The sequence below is a fragment of the Tenrec ecaudatus genome, chromosome 3 (genome assembly GCF_050624435.1).
Source record: "Tenrec ecaudatus isolate mTenEca1 chromosome 3, mTenEca1.hap1, whole genome shotgun sequence".
In the NCBI taxonomy this organism is placed as follows: Eukaryota; Metazoa; Chordata; class Mammalia; order Afrosoricida; family Tenrecidae; genus Tenrec; species Tenrec ecaudatus.
In genome coordinates, this window is record NC_134532.1 from 209,442,116 (window position 1) to 209,463,381 (window position 21,266).

The 21,266-nt window shown below is 43.6% G+C and overlaps 1 protein-coding gene across 4 annotated transcripts in view; it reads right to left on the reverse strand.

Annotated features, from left to right (window-relative positions):
* CPEB2 (cytoplasmic polyadenylation element binding protein 2) overlaps positions 1 to 21,266 on the reverse strand; it is a 55,399-nt gene that overhangs the window by 23,926 nt on the left and 10,207 nt on the right. For all 4 annotated transcript variants that reach the window (XM_075544517.1, XM_075544519.1, XM_075544518.1 and 1 more), the window contains 2 exons: positions 16,675 to 16,765; positions 6,153 to 6,203 (listed from right to left, as the gene is read on the reverse strand). In XM_075544517.1, coding sequence (XP_075400632.1) covers positions 6,153 to 6,203; positions 16,675 to 16,765 — 142 coding nt within the window. The remainder of the gene's footprint in view (positions 1 to 6,152; positions 6,204 to 16,674; positions 16,766 to 21,266) is intronic.

Below are 21,266 nucleotides of genomic sequence, written 5' to 3' on the forward strand. Positions count from 1 at the left end.
GAAGAAACACTGAAGACTGAGCAGAGTAGGAACACAGAACAATATTAGCTGATGCACAAAGCTTCCTGTACAACTTAAATCGGATGCCTGCCCCACTCCAGACCCAAATCAACTCATTCAAACTTGCTTAGTTGACAAAATGACAAATAATATAGTACTGCTTTCCATTAGCCAGGTATACTTCATAAGTTATCTACTGAATGTTTTACATTTCTACTTGTGGCAGAAGAGTGATTCAAATACAAATCTTTCTTAGTGCCATCTCAGAAAAGTAGAAGTAAAATAGAGAGCACATACTGTAGAAATAAGAAAGTTCAATGGCACTTCAATCTGTTACTAGCAGTTCACCTATTTCCTTACAGAGGAAAATATACTGCATCTCTTATGATAGACCATTGCCAGTTTGATATTATCCAAGAGGTGTTTTGTTTTATTAACTCTTCTCCCCCAAATCTGGGTATAAAATTGAACATTTTTGAAGTCGTCTGTAAAATGAAGACAATAAACCAAAAAACTGACTATACAAAGGCTTATTTTTAGGTCTGGGAGACAAAAAAAGCAATGTTACTGATTAATCCTGCATTGACTGTGAGAAGAGGCCACCACATCTACTCATTGCCTGCTAAGTCACTGCTAAGACAGAAGGCAAACATAAGGCATAAATACAGAGACTCCATGCAAGCCTGCATCTCAACTAGCCAAACTCTATTTAGTGACGGAATCCACTACAGCAGACACCACCCGTTCTACGAACCTCAGAGCCCGACCGATTTCTTTCAGGGTTTACCTGGCCAAGGTAGTTTTGGGGTGAGGGTAGGGGTACAAGGAACCATTATTGAGCTGCCTTCTGAACTTAAAAGCTCAAAGGGTCTCTAAGAGATGGGAGATCATTTGCAGAAAACCTGGCTCATCAAGGGGAAGGATACAGAAGACAGCCTAAGTTAGTGAGGTGCCTGCTTTCTCAGGGTCGCAGTAAACCTGGAGAAGGTCAAGAAGCCCCCTGAACATCACAAAACCCAACTGTCCCAGGGGCTTAGCTTCCGGTTCATCCCCCAGAGGGCTGGCGGTGGGCCATCTGTAAACTTCTCCAGCAGTGCTTTCCTGCAGGGAATTTTATCCAAGATGGATAAAGCACCTGAATCATCTCATCAAGTTTACAACCACATTGTGAACGATAATGAAGTCACAATGGGGCACATGACTCTAGAGCCACCCAGAAGATAGATGATATCATAACCAATTCATGCCCACAGCTGCTAGGTAGTTAAAAAAAATTATGTTCACAGAAGCTTTTCTCTCTTTCCTGGGCCTGGGCATTATTATTCCGAAACTTAATCCAAGCACCTCATTGCTGAGTACATTTTTAATTATCTATAGAGCTCTTCCACTTATTTTTCGGACGGTGCTCAGATGCCAAGGCACTCCATTACCAAAAACAGCCGAGTGCCGAAGCAGCAGGATTATGTGACCCGTTTCCTGTGCCCTTCGAGCAGTCAGTCACAGCCAACAATGGCTCCGGTGCTCATCCTTCCCACCTGGGTTTCTAAACTGGGTTAAAATTAGGAGTGCCTTCACCCCAACTCTGATTTGCAATAACAAGAAACAAACCCACAGGAAGGGACCACGCCCACCATGGCTGCTTTGTTTTCCCCTCCACACGCTGCTTGCTTTTAGGAAAAACAGTGGGCAACTTTGTTTCCTAAATATTCTGTGTGCAACATTAAATATCAGGGACACATATTTCATAGACTATTAAAAAGCACACTGATCTTAAACAGAAATAAGTAAGAAACGGAATTGGCTAGTTAAGACCCACAAGTTTATAAAGCTAATATGGCAGGTCCCGACAAAGCCTGGAGACCCTCCCTCCGCCTGCACTTTCACAACTTGGTTCTGGGGCCCCAGTCTTCACAGTCAAGAGAAAAACAGCTCCTAGAGACAGTCCTTTTCAAGATCCCAAATAAATCTACCATCTATGCCCCTCACTGTCATTCACATAACAAGGAAATGAGGACAACTCAACAGCCTATTGTGAACTCTGCCTCCAGAAACGCCAATCCCTCGTCAAAAATACATCACACACAGAGCTCTGTGTGGGTAATCAAGGCAAAGGTAATTTCCAACAAATTTGCTAATGTCAACCCCAGACTTCTGCTCTATTCCTTAGGAAAATTATAGGTGCTAAATATGTTTGCCCTCAGAGTGGGGGTGGGAGACAGCTTACAGTGCAATCCAAACCCAGACAAATACTTGACTGATGTACCACTTTGTACAGTTCTTTACCCGGAGAGACTATTTCCCCCAGTACTTACTACTGATAGTTACAGCAGTAAGATGACTGCACCAGGCATCCGTACACCAAGATGGTGTTCTAACTTCAGACTGCAGTTAAGCTGTTGGGTTGTTTGTTTATATATGTAAAATGTGTCTTCCCTAAACTACTCCAGGATGTTAAATTTGGACTTGTTTACAATGTGATTATTAAAAAAATATCCCTCTCCACCAGTCAACTCAACTTCACTGGCTTCAGGAAGGGAGTCCTGGTAGCACAAGGGTTACATGTTGGGCTGCTTGCTAATTGCAAGGTTTGCAGTTCAAACCCACCAGCTGCTCCAAAGGAGAAAGATGAGGCTGCCTGTTCCTGTACAGATTAAGTTTCATCTGTTCAGAAGTAGGTCTATCAGCAGTTACAGTTCTCTAGTATTTTAAAATAAGACCTACACAAGTTCATGAGATAAAATAAGCCTGACATGGCACTTTTTTAAAAAATATGTGAATCCATAGAGGCTCAGAGTTAAGGTTTTGCTAGACACTGTATTTTCACCTAGTCTGGTCAACTTCCTCCTCCTCATCCCATCCCTGTTTATACCTCCTAAAAGGAAGTTTAAAAGCTCAGCCATAATTGCTTAAATTAGTGGGTGGAGTTAGCTAGTTGATGGCAGACAACGAAATAGAACCATAAAACCTTCCAGTAGTTCCCATTCTGTGTGATGACGGTCCCTCCTATGAATGGACTCAACCTAGATTCATTGTAGCATAACATTTCTACTGTTGCCTGTTACCTCTTTTCTAAGATACAATCTCTGAGGGCAGCAGGCATGACTGGGTGTTACCAGTATGCCACCAAAAGCCACCATGCGGGCATGTGCTCCACCCGTTGGGATGCACTGCCTGAGAGCCTCACCCTACCACCCACATGCTGCCCCTAGTTGAGCTTTCTGCAGGAAGTCCTTGTTGCTGACTATAGGACAGCGATTGTCTTTTCTCGTGCCTTTACAGTGTTCCAAGTGTGCATTTCCCACTCATAAGAGAAGGTTTTGGCCTTGCATTACCACCACCGACCCCGGCACTCTAGTTCACAGTCACTGTCAGGAGCTGTCTTCAATACTTGACATGAACTCCTCCCCCCTAAGGGGGGCCCGTCCGCTCGCATTATTTTAGACACGAAGTGAGATACACTGGGGGGTGGGGGGGTGGTGCGCTAAACAGCTAGAGAATGAGGTGGGTTAAACCCAGATAACGTAGCTCCAGAGTCTGCACTACTGTTACACCATTACTCCTGTATTAATCTCTTAATGAATAATAGTTTCCAGAATCCAGCATTATTAGCTAGGCTTGTTGCTTTAAAAGACAAGGTAACCAATTGCCTAATGGTGAGTTTCTGTGACGTGTGTGTGTGTGTGTGTGTGTGTGTGTAGGGGGGGTGTGCATTTCCCTTACCCTCTCTCCAAACCCACCGACATCAAGTTGTTTCTCACAGCGATGCTACACAACAGAGTACAGCTGCCCCTTTAGATGTTCGAGAATGTAAATATTTTTTGGAGGATAATTGGTGGCTTTAAACCCACATTCATTTAATGTCCATGCCTGATTCTCACTTACCCTCTTAGACTACTGATCCCAAACAGTAAATAGGGTTTGCTTGTTCTTTGTATCAATATTGCCTCTTCTCCAACCATAAGTCTAGAGTCCTCTATCATGATCTTGTTTCTTCCTCCGAGGACCTCCGCAGACAAAGTCCACGCTCTCTGAGGCTCAGTGCCCTGAACATGCCTTGTGGCTCAGCCAGTAGAATGAAAACCAGCGACAAGACACAGCCCTTGCTCAAAATTTATATAAAACACTGCCATGTCAACATTTTTCGTAATGTCTCGTGTGGCCACAAATATAAAGGCTGTGAAATCAGTGTGACTACTAAGTTTTTTGTCTACACATAATCCAAGTGTGCTGTTTAAGAACACATAATCCAAGTGTGCTGTTTAAATTGTTGTGATGACGCATACTTCTGGATCATTGTGGCTCATGAACATTTAGAAATCTAGGTACATCTGTGCAGCACGAGCTAACCAGTCACGGCTGCGTTTATCTGTTGTCGCCATCCATTCTGGTTCAGAGCAGCCCTGCAGGGCAGAGGGGAGTTTCCCCGGATGCTGTCTTTGTGGAAGCAGGAGGAACACTGCCATTTCTTGCTCCTATGGAATGGCTGGTGGGTTTGAACATCTGACATTGGGTTACTGGCTGAGCCCTTTCCCACTGTACTGTTCATCAAGACAGTACTGTTAAATCCTTGAGACATGGTTGAAGATTTTTTTTTCAATTAAATTGCTTACTTAAAAGTTGTAAAAGGTAAATAATACTTGCCACATCGTCTAGTAAGACTTTAGAGTATTTAAGGAAATTAGGATTACTATGAGGAGGCTTAAAAATGTGTGGAAAAACAGAAGGAATTGATAATGGATTTTTTTTCCCTAGGCTCTTTAACACCCCCACCCCCTTCCATATACAAATAACTTTGGGGCCAGGGCAGTGGTTCAAGCCCACCATCTGTTATACAGGACAAAAACGGAGACTTCCTCCTCCTGGAAAACAGTGTCTTGGAGGGAAACCCCACACAAGGTCACTGCGAGTGGAATTGACTTGACATAAGTGGGCTTGGAAATTTAACATCATTTTATAAACTAAACCCAGAGACTACTAAATATGATAATTATTATTCTCTTTAAGCTTGTTGTCATGCACAAAATTTTTAGTCAGATTTAGAGTTCAGATACTCAAATAATGTTTTTTTTTAAATTTTCCATGGTATAACCCCTAGTACTAGTAACTTTGTATTTTAAAATGGTGTGAGCACCGTAATTTGCTGGGCTCCCGAACACGGCCTGGGAATGGCCTCTGGTTAGTTACAGCACTTCACCTGGCTTTACGGTCAGCACCCTGGCCCCAGTCCCCAGTGAACCCCGCCGAGCGCCAGTGCTTAGACTAGGTTGGCTGTGGTGGGTAATTCTATACACAGCACAAGTCCTGCAAACGAGAGGGCTTGCTTCTTCTGTTTCTCAGTCCTAAAATCCTCTGAGCCCCGATAATCTCTGAGGGAGCCTGAACTCTTATTTCCATCTTTCAGTCACACAACCTTTCTTCCCCATCCTCACTACTAGCTTCTTTCCAACAAAGGTTTTGTTGAAATGCTGTTCTAAGGGGAGATTGCTTTTGAAGGTAAATACTGTGTCTAACGTACTCCTTCCTTGTCCTACTTCCTTCCCAGCACACACCCTCATAATTAAGAATGCACTCAACGATATTTCCATCCCATCCTACTCCCACACGCATGGATGTGTTAAGTCCTGGACTGTTTGTTCAATGGAAAGGGGGTGATGAAACCTTCAATGGAAGCTTATCTGGGGTTTTTTTTCTTAACTCTAGTAAAGCTTCAGAGTCATCGAGTATGACTACCATCGTCAGAGTCACTCGTCTGTCAGAGTTAACGCAGAAACACACATGCTGTTACTAAGCTGCAAATATGCCACTGAACCCTCAAAATGCACCAGAGACCGTAATTCTCCTTTCCATCTAGAGAAACTGAGGCTCATGGGAATGAAGTTACTTGCCAAGGGGGCACTTAGCCCCCAAGACTTGGGAAGAAGGCCAAATCAGTAATGGCTAAATTAAATCACACTGCTACAAATACATACCATAGCCACTTTTCATGTACACAATTCAGTACTAGGGTCCACTCAGACCCCTAAATTTTCTTTCCGTAGGGTAGTTTTGTTTTACATTTATAAAATGACTCGTGGTGGCAGTGTTATAGAAGCATGCATTCAATCATCGTTACGCAATCAATTGAAAGCATAAAATGTTTCCCCAAAACTTACCATTTAACATCAACAGACTGTCATTCCCTGGATGTGGATAGCTCAGTCGACCTTTAAGACAAAACAGGAAAGAAAGGGAAGGTTAAAGATCCTGGACTATTTGAAAAAAAAAAAAAAGGCGGGGGTGGGGGGTAAGAGAAGGAATTATTGAGCATAATGTTTTTCTTGAGAACCAAAAAGCTAATGTTTAACTCAAAGTATCTTACCTAAAAACATCTGACTGAATGAAACCGAGTTACCCTTAGATCCTAGCTCACAAGATCACAGTGTGACTTGGGGCAACGCCAACAGAATCAAGGAGATTTTTTTCCTTTTCTTTCTTTTTTTTAAGTTAGCCACAAATGTAGAGATGCTTTCAGACTTTTATCTCTGATGCCAACTGGTTTCATCTTTTTTCAAAGCTGGTAGTGATTTTGAGTTCTCCTTCAGAGCTACCTTTCCCCAAAAGTAAGGCATGAAACTTCAAGGGAGAAATTCATAATCCCAAATTAAAGCACCGTATCAAATTTCATGTTGTCTGACACAGTTATGTATAAATCAGTTTCAGGAAAATATCTAAAACTGAACATCACAGATGGAGGTTTAATTTGTTCAAAGTCCACTAATAACTGTAAGTGGTAACGATGACATTTACAAGTGCATTATTTCCTTGGAGTTGCTCTTCGCTCATAAGTTTTGCATCAAAAACCAGGACTTTGAACTGGTTCCTTTCAGTTCAGTTATGGCTGAGGGAGTGAAACCAAACCAGACTTGGATTTTAAAACTTGGGGCTAGGTAAACCAGAATGATCCCTGGAATGGGACTGATCCCAGGAGACGCCCTGCAGGCAGGTAATATTCCTCTTAGAAATCAAGGGCACTGTGCATTTTGCACCACCAAGTCAAAACTGGCATGCCCTGCTCTACAATGGCCCTCCACTATCGGTCTCAGTCTCGGCAGCTAACTGGTTAACCTCCTGGGCCTACCTGGCTCACTAGGCCCCTCCCAGTCACTCACTTCAGATCTTCAATCCAAAATATTTCCCCTTCCAGTTATTATCCAAATTTCAAAAAATCCAGGTCTGCTTCAATTCCACTTTGTCAGCCATAACCGAACTGGCTCAAATGATTGATCAAAACAGCAGTGATTAAAAAATATCAGCAGCAAAAATGATCACTGGTTTTTTTCCCCACTAAAATAAATTTGCCTTCTATAATGCCTTCAACATTTCTGATAAGACGAGAAAGGTACAATGGAATCCAGTAGAAAACTACTAAAAGCAGATGCTTTTTGGTGCTGCATTTTAGCAACTTCTAGTAGCAAAGTGTGTTAGCTTCAAACCCACGTAAGGCGTAGCTCTGACTTGGAATCAACTGGAGGGCAGAGAGTTTGGAGTCTGGGGTTTCCAGAGCCTTCCTTTTTAAAACAGGGCTGCAAACCAGTCAACACTGTTGTGCTAAGCGGGCTGCATTGCATAGCAACCAAAGCTCCTATGGCGTTTGACCTCAAGGAAACAAAGAGCTGTGCTTGCTCAAGATAGCCATTGACCTTTGCCACTTTGAAGGGGTGCTGCCCACCACAACCTTGCCATTAAATCCCCCACCATCTAGCTCCTGAAACTTTAAGGAAGGAGTGTGAGGAGTGATGTTCCCGGCGGGACTCAATTGTGATGGCCATTACTGAAGTTTTGGTACACCAGCTGAGGACCTGCTTTCAAGAGGCACAGAGCAAGAAATGCACCCCCACCCAACAGTGATCAACACTACCTGGATGATGCAACATTAGAAAGGTTAAACTTCACCTACGTTATCTACCTCAAGGGCCCTCAGATATCTCAGACAAAGCATCCCTGGGTGGCACAAAGGTGAGTGTGCTTGGCTGCTAACCAAAATGCCAGCGGTTTGAGTTCACCTAGAAGCACCTTGGAAGAAAAGTTGGGCAAAAAATCAGCCATTATAAGTCACATGATGGTGCCGTGAATTTTATTTGATAGGACTATTTATTCCAACATCCCACAAGTAAGATGTATGAAAGCGAAGCAACCATTGAAGAAGCCTTGCTGGGTTTGTGGTATGGCTTTCCTGTATGGGGTTCCAGCGAGAGCAACATAAGGACCATTCACAGGAGAATGCATTCATAGAAGAGGAGGTACCTGGGAAAGTGCTGACCCTAGCAGGCTAGAGATTTCCAGTCCCTTACTACAAAATGGGATGAATACAGCAGTTGTTACAAAGGCTGAAACTCCCAGCACTACAGGAGACTTGATGGATCAAAGGAAAGTCTGCTGCTCCCCCATCTTACAAAGGCAGGAAGGCAGGAACAAGGCTGTTCTAGTCACACCAGGCAGGAGGCACTTCTTGATGGGAATTCCCACTGGGGAGCATTTGAAGCAGATGCTCCTTTAATGGAGCAAGATAAGAAATCTACTGTGGGGACCGGTCAATTTAGCCATCCTGCTGGGTATAAGATCGCATAAGCAGGAAGAGGGATCTTACTATCACCAAGAAAGAGCAGGTAGTGGAGCCAGCGGTTTTTGTTACCACAAGAGCCCTTTGGGTTGAATCTTCTCAAGCCGTGAGACAGAAAGCTGTGACCCCCAGAGACGCAGTCAGGTCAAAAGACAGAGCCTAAGACACTCAGAACATCAGAACAAGCAAGGCCGAGTGCTGTTTTGGAGGAGGGAGTTCCCCAGCACCTAATTGGGGTAGCTAGGTGTGCTGATCCATGGAGCTGGGACTGAGCACCTTCAGGCTGAGACATACAGTGGCGTGCAATACCTTTTGGGCATCTATTCGCAAAACTAAAGGAACTTTTGAATACTGTCTGACCAGAGAGCGGAGGCCAAGGGGCTGTGTGGCTGAGGCTCAGGGAAGAGCTAGACCATGCTTGCCCACGGGACAAGGCTTAGAGGAAGCAACCCTTGCTATCTTATCCGTTTCTGATCCGAAGTATAACTGGCTAATTTCCCTACTTAAACTGCATGACTTGTATGGTCTGAGTTCTGGGTGGCCATTGGAATGAACTTCCAAACCCAGCAGAGATGTGGAGGGCCCTGCGAAGGATGGATGTTTGGTGTCAGAATCAGATAGGAGATCAGAGGGTAGGTGACACTATGTCTGGCCACTGTCTCATAGGAATCAGCCTTGAGCCGATGTGTGGAGTTTGAAATTCCTTCCCCTCTGGGAAGTTGGAGGTCAGATGCTGCCACTCGACCATCTTCCATGATGAAGCAGTTTTACGCTGATGCATCCGGGGTCACCCTAATAAGAGGGGACTCGAAGGTGACTGGAATTCCATACGAGAGAGCTTGCTTATTGGTTTTGACTTAATTATCAAGTTAGAGGGCAGGATCATCTGTGGGTAGCAGAGATAATCCAATTTTTATTTTTAAATTAATGCATACACAGCATAGAGCCTTGGTTTTGACTCATAGTGATCCTGTAAGGCAGGGTGTGTAACAATCCCATACAGCTTCCAGGGAGGTAAATATAGAGGCTGACTGCCCTCGCTTCCTCCCATAAAGTTTCTGCTGTGTTCCTCCTGCCACCATTAAGGTAGAAGGCTCTCTCCAAATAAGTCTATCCAGAGACCCCTATGTCCCTATATATGGAGTCCTCCTAGCACAGTGCACTCCTCAGTTAGCAGCTAACTGCCAGATCAGCAGTTCTTTCCTTGGGAGAAAGATGGGGCATTGGCATCGAGTCATTGGCAGGAAGTTTGGCTTGTACACACACGTACCCATTTGCTGCCTCGCTGATTCTAACTCATAGCGATCCTACAGGACAGAAGAGAACTTCCTCCCGCCCCCCTCGGGGTTTCCAAGGCTATAATACTACAGAAGCAGACTGCCTCCTTTTTCCCCTGGAGCAGCTGGTAGGTTTCAAAACCGGCTTTTCCGTTCACAGCCTGAGCACTAAAGCAACGTGTCACCTAAGGCGCCTTCATGTTACACATAAAACAAAAGCCAAACCCACTGCCATCCTGTTGGTTCCCATGCACAGTGCCCTTATACAGGGTTTCCAAGACAGGACATCTCGACAGCTGTATCTTTCTCCTTCTCCCACGAAAGAGCTGGTGGGTCTGGACTGCTTTCCCTGCAGTCAGCAGCCCCAAAGCCTAACCGACAAGTCTGCAAAGGCTCCTGCCCAGACACGCAGAATAGCATCAACAGGAGGAGCAGAGAGCACGAACCAGAGAGCCAAGCTTTCCTACATTAGATTTTAACGGCATGGAGCATCACTCTGAAGTGTATCTGTATCATCATTATGCCTGTTTCAGAGCATCTGGTTCTCTAGATGACCAAATCCAAGGAACCAATTAGGACTTAGGAAAATGACTATTATTTCTGACATGAGTTTTCAAAATCAGAAGACCTACAAAGGAGGGAACCAGGATTGAATGCTTGCAAAATTAAAAGCCTTCCAACTCACACTGTGCTGAGAACACAATATGAGCAAGATATAGTTAGTGCTGATGGTGTGGTAAGACACACAGACCCAGTTACACAATTTCATCAAAACCTGCCATATGCAACAAGAGCTATTGCATATCGTACATGGTTACAGTTGCCATTATTGGGTCAATTTCAGCTCATGGTGACATGTGTGAAGAGTAGAATTGCCCCACAGGGCTTTCCATGATGTGACCTTTTGGAAGGAGTACAGCAGGTCTGTTTCATTAGAACTACCAATCTTTGGGTATGCTTTATATTTAACCAAGCTTAGGGATTCAGACAGGACATCATCTTGAAGTCAAACTGATCAAAGACTAAATTTAAGCCTAAAGCTTATTTCCAACTGAAAAACTCAACTTCCAATTGCCATTATGTGTTTTATCCTTTAAAAGGCTCATTGTTTTCTTTATCCTGAGACATGGAAACCAGGTATTTTCACTGTTAATAGGTTTTTGGTATCTTAACTCTCTGAATGGACTCAAAAATGCCCAAGGATGGGTGGGGGGGGGGGGAGTGGTTCATTCAAAAGACCTGTTTGCAAATACCTATAAGTGCATATATCAAAATAGGCGAAGAAAGCTCACTTTGTCAATCCTGAGGGCTGGCCCGCCTCCTTCTTACAGACCCTCTGCTTCTTCAAGCAAGATGTCTTTCTGTATGGGTTTGTCCCTCCTCCAGGTCCAAAGGGCAGGAAATGAAATCTTCCAAGGAGCATTTTTGTGGCAGATTTGGTCATCCTTGTGGCAGTTCATGGTATACTCAATATCCATTGCCAACATCGCCATTGAAAGGCATCCATGCCAGTCTTCCTGGTAGTCTCCAAAGCAACATTTTTGCGACTGAACACTTTAGAGACCACTAGCAGAGTCCCCAAGGCGATACTCCTAGTATTTCTTTACTGCTGCTTTCATGGGCATTGTGAATCCAAGAAGAACGAAATTCTTCACAACTTCCGTTTTCCCCTCCATTTATAATGGCACTGTGTATTGGTTCAGTTCAGAGAATTTGTTTTCTTTACATTGAGCTGCATGTTGAGTTGAATCTTCATCAGGAAGGGTTTCAAATCCTCCTCGCTTTCCACAAGCAAGATTTTGTCATCTGCACATCACAAGCTACTTCTAACAGACCTCCCTCCAATCCAGCTGCCATGTTCCTCTTCAGAGTCCAGCTTTGTGGATTATTTGCGGTGCGTGCAAACTGAATATGTAAAAGAACACAACCCTGATACACACCTATGTTGACTGTAAGCCATGCAGTAGCCCCTTACTCGGTTTGAATGAGTGCACACACTCCTGAATCATAGTTCTTGGATTGGCTCTATTCCAACCCATTAGTGAGGGAGGAATTGCCCAAAAATGACTGAAAAATTACAGTACTGCACCTGCTTGTTAGCATTAACTCAACTAGCATTCCGTCAGTTCTTCAACTTTGGTCTTGGCCAAGATCTTACTAGCAGTTTGGACTTCTTCCTTCAATACCATACGTATGTTGGTACTGTATGGATGCTCCTTTTAAACTCGAGTAGTGGGTTGAAGACTGACCAAGCCTTTTGGGTTCGGTGTGCACTGCTTCCACCTTCTATTGCAGCTTCCCATACCATTCAGTATTTTGCCCACTAATCTATCAGCATTACAACTCACTTTTCAATTCTTTGACCTTGAAAAAGACCAAATGTGTTCTAAATCCAAGTCTTTGTAACACTCTACACCTGTATTCTCAAGCCACACTTTAAAATCTTCACTTCGGCTATTTTTCTTCATTTCTTCCACTTGCTTTAACTACTCTGTTCAGAGTCTCTTCTGACATGCACGCTGGCCTTATTTTCCTGTCCTTTTTAATGACCTTTTATTTTCTTTACATTGCTGTCTTTGATGTCATTTCACAAGCCATCTGATCTTTGCTCATTACTGTTCAATGTGTTGAAACTCCTCTAATAATGTTCTTGAAATCCAAAGGCCCTGTAGGCTCAAGGCCCTATTTTCGGTACTGTGGACTTATTTCCATTTTCTTCTACTGCAACCTGAACGTACAGATGAGCAATTGATGGTCTGTTGCAGGTGGCGCCTGGCCTTGTTTGGGCTAAGGACCCTGAGCTTCCCGATTGTTTTTCTTTCCACAGATTTAGTCGACTTGATTCCTGTGTATCCCATTAGCGTTCTGTGTGTGAAACTTATCTTTGAAATGCTTTCTCAAAGGATACTGGGTCTCCCAGGGACTTGAAAGTTCTTCCTGAAACTTCATATGAGCAACTGATGGTCTGTTTTGCAGTTGGCCTCTGGCATTGTTCTGACTAGGGGCGGTGTCTTTTCACGGATGCGCTCTGTTTGATTCCTTTGTAGTCCACCTGGCAAAGTCCATGCTTGCGGTCACTGCGTAGGTTGTGGCAGAAGGAGCATTTGCAGGAGCTTACTCTTTGGCCTTGCGAAAACAGATGGGATCTCCAGCATCATTTCTATTGCCAAGGCTGTACTTTCTAATTACTGATGCTTCTTTATTTTCAAATTTCACATTCCAACCACCAGTAATTATGAATGCAACCGGATCGCACATTTAATCAGTCTCAGACTGCAGAAGTTGATAAAAATTGTCAATTTCTTCATCGTTGGCATTGGTGGCTGATATACAACTATGCTAATAATCCTACTGCTACTTCTAGATGCATATGAGTATTCTCCTACCACTAAATTCACTAACAGTGCTGTAATTCCAACGTAGAGTTTATAATAATTTTTTTCAACAATGAATGTGACACCCTATCTCTTCAATTTGGTTTTCCTTACATAGTATACCAGTCCATTCCAGGACACTGATGCCTAAAATACCAATTTTTAATGTGTTCTTCCTCATTTTTGACCACTGGTAATGATCATACATCCATACTTTATCCATTCCATATTCTGATTTTTAAAGAATGTTGGCGGCTGTTTCTTCTCATTTTGACACTCCCTATCAGTAGATGACGGTTCTGAAAGCTTTGCTTCCTTCCTACAATTACGGTCAACTTTACTTTGAAGAGGCTGCTTTTCCCTCGTCATATTGATGAGTGACATTCAATCAAAGGGACTCATCTTTGGTGTTGCATCAGACAACGTTACACTGACGTTCATACTGGCTTCACTTTATTGTTATATTTTAAGACAATGAAAGCCAGGTCTTTTGTCCTAGTCTATCTGAGTGTGGATGCGCTCAGGAGGAATCCATCATGGAACACACGACAGGTATTTGAAAGACTACTGGCACAGCTTCCAGCACCACAGCAACATGCAAGCCACCAGAGTACGTATGACACAAGGACAGGCAAGTGTTGGGCATTTCCTCTATCACTGTGAAATTAATAACCTTAATAGTAACCTAGTAAGTTTCCAGTTTATGTCGTGTTCTGGTAACACTGTTTTCATCAAGAACTTATACCACCTAATGGTTAAGTGTTTAGCTGCTAACCTCAAGGTCAGCAGGTCGAGACCACCAGGTGTTCAACAGGAGACATGATGAGGCTTTCTACTCCCCAAAAGAGTGACAGTCTTGGAAGCCAACAGAGGAGGTTCTACCCTGTCCTATAGGTGCCACGAGTTAGGACTGGCTCAATGGTAAGTGAGAGAACGTTTAGTACTTTACTGGTGTCATGTCTTCTTCATCATCACTCTAGGCAAAGAAGCCCCTTGGCCTCTGCTCTGCTGGAGCAAGTGTTACGAAGTATCTTTAGTGTTGACAAATCCTCAACGGGCATACCACTCTGCAAAGTCAGCTTCCTGCCCAAGGGAACTCAGTTTTACTGCTTTGTCCCTATGCCAAGGTATCAAGTGCTGCTCCTCTGCCAAGGCCTTTCCACGCTGGGAACTGGGAATCTCAGGGCCTAAAGGACTCTTCCTTAATTGTTATGGGACTCTTTCAGCTTCTGAGATGGCTCACTGGATACCCAGCAGAGTAGCAAAGCTGACCAATTCCTATGTCCAGAGTCCCACTTACCAGCCTGCATGCTCCTACCCAGCCATTTGGTGGCAATGACAAAGAAAACGGATAGAAGTCATTCCAGTGCACTTCAATCCCACAGCCTCTTTCCTTGTGTGGTCCCTGAGCACTTCTACGCAGCACTGGTGATTACCTAACACAACATGTTTATTATGTCCTTCCTTCACTCAAGGGGGGCTCGCAGCACTGCAGCGAAGCACCCAGTTGCTAACGCAACGGGGGATGTTTCAAATCTACCAGCTGTCGCTTAGGAGATGTGCTCTTGAAAGGACTCTATCATCCTAGGAAACCCTATGGGTGTTCTACTCTTGTCACATGTGGCTACGATTCATCAGAATGGCCTCAACCACACCCAGCAGGAACAACCCTTCGCCAAGATAACAGACTCCTGCATGGCAAGAACACAAAGGCCTCAAACCCGCCGTCACAAGGAGGTACGTTGACAGGCTGCCCAACAAAACAAGAGACGTCAATCGCTAAGAAAAGGATGTGCTGCTCGGGACGCGGAGTCCACCGATTACATACTCTGGTCAACAAGTCCCAGTGCTGCAGCCCGACAAGAAGGCCGTGTCCGGGGCATTCTAACACACTCATTGTATATGCACTGAAAGGAGCTTTGCACTTGTAAGGATACATTTTGGGATGAATTAGCACTTAGAAAAAGAAGCAAACAAGCAAGCAAAGACTGAATAGCTCCAGGAAAAAAAAAAACCTCGATGAAACAGAAAATGGCCAATCACAGTCAAGTGCCCTGGTGACACAATGGGGAAGCAGCGGACACTCACCAAAGGTAGTGGTTTGAACCCACAGGCTGCTCTGCAAAACAAAGATGTGAACCAAAAATCCCAAGACAGAAAGGTGTGGTGGTTTGTGTCTGTGAAGAGACCCGAACACCCAGTGGGCAGTTCTACTCAGTCCTACGGGGTCACTGAGTCAACATCGACCCTCGCCAGCGATGGGTTCATAATTTCGTCACCTGTCTCTATTAACATACCACTTTCACATCTATCTGTATGTCATGGTTTTGGTCTGCTTTAATTTACACAATTTTTATGAAGAGTTGTTTGCCACTTCAGGGACACAAACCAACCAAACCAATGGGCATCCGTCCATTTTGACTCTTGGGAATCCCATGGGGCAGGGAAGAATGGCCCCATCTGTCTTCTAAGGCTATAAATTTTTAAAGAGGCAAGACTGCCACATCTTTCTTCCAAGGAGTAGCTGGATTTGAATCATGACTGTGTGGCTAACAGCCCAGCGCTTCACCTGTCACGCCACCAAGGCTCCTTCCACTTTGGGGGCTCACTGTCACCAAGTCCATGATGGGTCTTAGTGACCCCCCACATGTGGGTCTCTGAGACAGTAGCCGTCTAATGGAGTAGGCTGCCCATTCTTTCTCACGGAGCTAATGGTGGTTTAGAACTGCTACCCAGAAGGAGCACAGGTCAAAGAATAAGCACCACGCCACTGGCTTCTTCCACTTAAGGGAAGCTCCTTTCGTAAGCTTATGTACATCAGTAAGAAGAAAGCTGGGCAAGAGGTGGCCCTTGGATGGCTCTAGGTTTGCATGACTGTGAACTATGATGGTTCAATATACCAACAAGTTTTATTATTACTATTATTATTGTATTTTGTAGAATTCTGGAAAAAATGACTATAATAATAGACTATTTTAGATCTAGTTCTCAGCCTTAGGTTTGTTGTGGAGCATGGCTCTTTCCCAACATCTAGGAAACAGTGGAAAAGCTGTGTTCATTTTTCTGTGTAACTTTGCACAAAGCTACAGTGAAAATCGTACATTTCACAAGAACAAAGTATCCTGTTAACAAATATATAATAGGTCACATTCTAAGATGCCTCTGGGTCTACTCCAATTCACAGAAACCCGTGTGACAAGACTGAACTGCAGATCCCCAGGCCTTACCCACCCTAGGTGCTTATTTTGTGAGTTTCAAGGGTCCACCTTTAAGTGAAGCTGAGCATTTAATTGTCAGTGCCCCAGGGCTCCTTATACTTAGTGCTCGGTATTTTTTTTTTCTATTTAAATAAATGTTAAAATAAAGAAAGTGGAGGACTATTAACTTTGCTTGATTTTTTAAAAAGAAAGAAAATGCCACCTACCCTTAAGGGGATCATGCTCTGCTCTCATGATCTCAATAAGGGAGTTCTCCAGGGAGTGCATGTTCAAGCTGTCGTACATTCTGCTGCGATCCTGGAAAAGAAGACAGGGAGTGTCTCAATAGCCTCTCAGCAACATTTTCAAAGGCACCATTAAAACGCTACCGAAATCTTCTCCCACAAGAACAGGCTATCTGGTCTACAGTATCAATCAGCGTGCATCCCAATGTTAATACCAGTAAACGAAGGCTTTCACCAGCTGTAATCTCCCGTGCATTGCACACTCCACTCAGTATATTTATCTTTTTAAAACCTCCTCACATCAAGAATGGTCTAATATCACTAGTAATAGCAATATAATACAGTACATTAATTTACATTGTTCTCATTCTCAAATTACAAAATGTATACGCAGAAAGCAACTTTAGTAGATTATCTAATTTGTGTTCCTCTCCTTTATCTACGAAGATGGATATTGTCACTTGAAAAATAAGTATTCTGGGGGAAAAGAATTTTAATTCCATATTGCACCATACTTTAAACATCTATCAAACAATTTATGTTGTTTGACTTGGTGTCTGAATAGATTTTCATTATAATGAATGCACAGACATCTGGTAAGTTAAACAAAATTAAAAGCATGAAGTACTAATATCAGAACAAAGATCAATCCTCAGATTTATACTCACATCTCACTCTTAAGGCGCTCGCCTATGGTTTCTGGCTTTCTAATCCCTTCTTGTGCTCTCTCCCAACTCTCCCCACCAATAAAATAAAATGAAAAATAGGCACACTTTCTTCTTTGAAGTCGGAGCAAAGAGGGCGTTTTTTAATGCAATCGGGACTCATTTGCTACATGTTAATGTTGGGACAGTTTGCTTATTACAAAAAACGGATGTGATCTTCTTCAGTGATCATGTATTTATACTGTACGTATATTCTACTCAATGCATACTCTCTATACATGAAACAAATCAGTAAGAGGAATTCCCACAACAACTTGAACTTGTCTTTCAGATCACTGTACTGTGGAGGTTTGTGTGTTGCTGTAATGCTGGGTACTATGCTCCCGTATCTAAATACTGGTAGCAGATTTGAGATACAGCTTCCAGACTAAGACACACAAGGAAAGGGGCTGGAGGTGGGGTTGGCACCCACTTCTGGAAAAACACTGGCCACTGGACACCCTACAGATAACAGAAGGCCTGGTTCCGGAAGATGAGCCCCTTGATTTGGGAAGCTCGCTGCCATCAAGTGACCCCTCTGTGGCTTGGTTTCCGAGGCAGTCACCATTACTGGAGTAGAAAGTCTTAATTTTTCCCTCGAAGCTGCTTTTGGTTTCAAACTGCCAACCACAAGGATCAGAGACCAATGTGTAACCACTCCGCTTGAGTGGGAAGGCACTCCGAGTAAGACTCGTCAAGTCAATCTCCATGATGTGAATGAAGTCCAGCCTTCGGGACCTTCATTTGCTGAAGGAGCAAAACTCAAAATGAAAAGCAACAGCTGCCAACATCTATCACTCATCAGCATGTGGAACATACGATTTATGATACTAGCAAACCAGGAAGCCACTAAGTATGAAACAGACCATAAAAAGACCAATATATCGTAGGCATTTGTGAGCTGGCATGACCTGGTCATTGAGAACTGAAATTAGATGGTCTACAAGACAGGGAATGAAAAAACTGGAGAGGAATAGCTTCAAAAACAATAGCTCCATCCTGAAGGACAGGTAGAATATCCACACACAGACCACTTAGTACAGCCATTATTCACACTCACACACCAGTGACGCAAAGATGAAAAAAGAGATGACTTTTTTACCAAATCAGCCTGAAACTGAGCTTGCAATCAAGAAACACTGATAATTACAGGTGAATGGAATGTGAAGATTGGAAACAAAGGAGATCAGTAGCTACAAAATATGGCCTTGGTGACAGAAATGATGCCGGACATGGCATAACAGAACTTTGATGCAAGACATGAACTTCAACTATACACGTGGACTTCACTGGACAGGATGCACAAGAATCAAAGTGACTCTATCTATGGCGAGACACCGCAGAAGTTCACCATCAGTCAGAACAAGTAGCCAACTGGTGAGAGGCTATTGTTGCCCATAGACAAGTTCACAGTGAAGCTGAAAAAATTCAAAGAAGTCCACCACATTCTTGAGTAGTTCACACCTGACTTAGAAATCATCTCACGAACAGACTTGACACGCTGAACACTAATGAGCTGAGGGATGACAAAGCCCTCATATGTGAGAAAGCAAAAGGTCATTAAAAAGACAAGAAGGAAAACGGCAAAACAAACGTCAAGAGACTCTGAAACTTGTTCTTGTACACAGAGAAGCTAAAGAGAGCAGAACACGCGATGAAGGAAAGGGCTGAATAGTAGACGTCACAGGGCAGCTCAGAAAGGGTTTTAAAAGTGACCGTGCAAAGGCCTGAAGCGAGAAAAAAAAAAAAAAAGAAGATTCTTGGCATTTCTCAAGCTTGAAGAAATGAAGAAAGTATTCAAACCTTGAATGGTAATATTAAAAGGCCCTATGAGCCCCTAATTTAGACGATGCAGCAATCATCCAAAGACAACGGAAAGAATACACAGTCACTGAACCAAAAATAATCTCAGGAGGTAGCATATGATCAAGAATCAATGATACTGATGGAAGATTTTTCAGCTGCCCTGAAGGAAATAGCAAAAAGTAGGCACTAGGAAATGACAACAGAATTTCAACTGAGTTGATTCCATAAGCAAATGCAGCATTGCTGGCCAACCAAAGAAAGAGCTCTGTACTTACTCCCATTCCAAAGAAAAGCGCTCAAACAATTATCATTAATATCACATGCAAATACAATTTTGTTCAAAATAATTACACATTTAAATAGAGCTTATGCAGATGCTGTCAAGAGGCAGTCAGCAGAACAGTACAAGAGGACGCTGTGTGGTTAAGTATCAGGAAAAGTCTGTCTTTGGGTTGTAACCTTGCATCATCCTGTTCAAGCCATCTGCTGAGCAAATAACCCAACAGTCTGAACAATATGAAGAATGTGGCTCAAGAAAGGCTCACACACAGCCCACCAAATGTAGACGACAAAACCCCGCCTACTGAAAGCCACCAAGACTTGAAGCACTTTCTGATAAGGAGCAAAGAATGCATTGTGAATTTCACCTCAATCAAGGTAAAGAAAGCGAATACAACAACAACAAAATCTGACAACGGAACTGAAAAGCATCATCATGACGAGGGGAGAAAGACTTGGAGTTGTCAAGGATTTCCTTTCCCGTGGATCCACAATCCGTGCCTCTGAAGCAGAGCGTGCTGCAGTGGGCACGCCTGCTGCCAAAGCCCTCTTGGAAGCGTTCCAAGGCCAAGACATCACTTTGAGGATGGAGGTGACTCTGACAGAAGCCAGGCACGTGTGCATACATTTGTGGCTGATAACCTTCACCAGTTTCTCAACCAAAAACATACAAAACAAAATCACTGCCAGAGTGTATTCCCATAGGACTAGGTACAAATGCCCCTTGAGAGTTTCCTTCACAGGTGTAGAAAACCTCATCTTTCTCCTGTGAAGCCACTGATAGTTTCAAACTGCTAACCTTGTGGTTAGCAGCCCAATGTGTCAGCTACTGTATGCCAGCAGGGACTCCATCATCCAAAGAGACACAACCAGCCTTTAAGAAGCTAAAGAAAAAAGCATAAGATTTCCCAAGAATACGAGTATGTTCACCCATTTATTTTACAGTTTAAATTAGGGTTGTTAGAGCGTTACCAGCTAAGAACAAGGGATGGAGGCAGAGTCAATGTTTTAGACTCAACTCAGTTCATTTTCATAGGTCAATAGCCAGATCCTTCTTTCTAGTCTCATCTTAGTGTAAAAGTTCTGCTGAAACCTGTTCGCCAAGGGTGTGAGCCTGCTCGTGCTTGGCAAACCGGTAGCACAGCTTCTGCAGTCAGAGCAACATCAAGGTGTCACAGCCCCACAAGTGGGCAGACAGGTGGCGACACAAAATGAAAATTCCCATTGGTTTAAAAGCGAAAGAGAAATCCCGAGGTGATTTTAAAGTAATCATACACACAGCAATATTGACTAGCACCGGCCGGTAAATAGCGGCCGAGCACAGCAATGAAACCAAACCTATTTCTACCCCAAAACAGCTGACACGTTTTTCAGAGGTAAGCATCGCTCTGTGCGAAACCAGAAGCCACAGTGGTTGAGAGGATCCATCCCTCAGAGAAAGCCTATGGGCAGTGCAGAACTGCTTGACAGGGGTCTCAACGGGAAGCCCTTAAGGCAGTGGTTCTCAACCTTTCTAAGGCCACGACCCTTTAATACAGTCCCTCATGTTGTGCTGACCCCCCCAACCATAAAATTATTTTCGTTGCTACTGAATAACTGTAATGTTGCTACTGTTATGAATTGGGCAATCCCTGTGAAAGGGTCATTCAACCCCCAAAGGGATCGCGACCCACAGGTTGAGAACCGCTGACTTAAGGAGTGGGTGGCCTCACCTTTTCCTTGTGGAGGGGCTGGCCCCACCCTCATGAACAACGTAGTATACTTCACCTCTTCTGAGACTTGAGA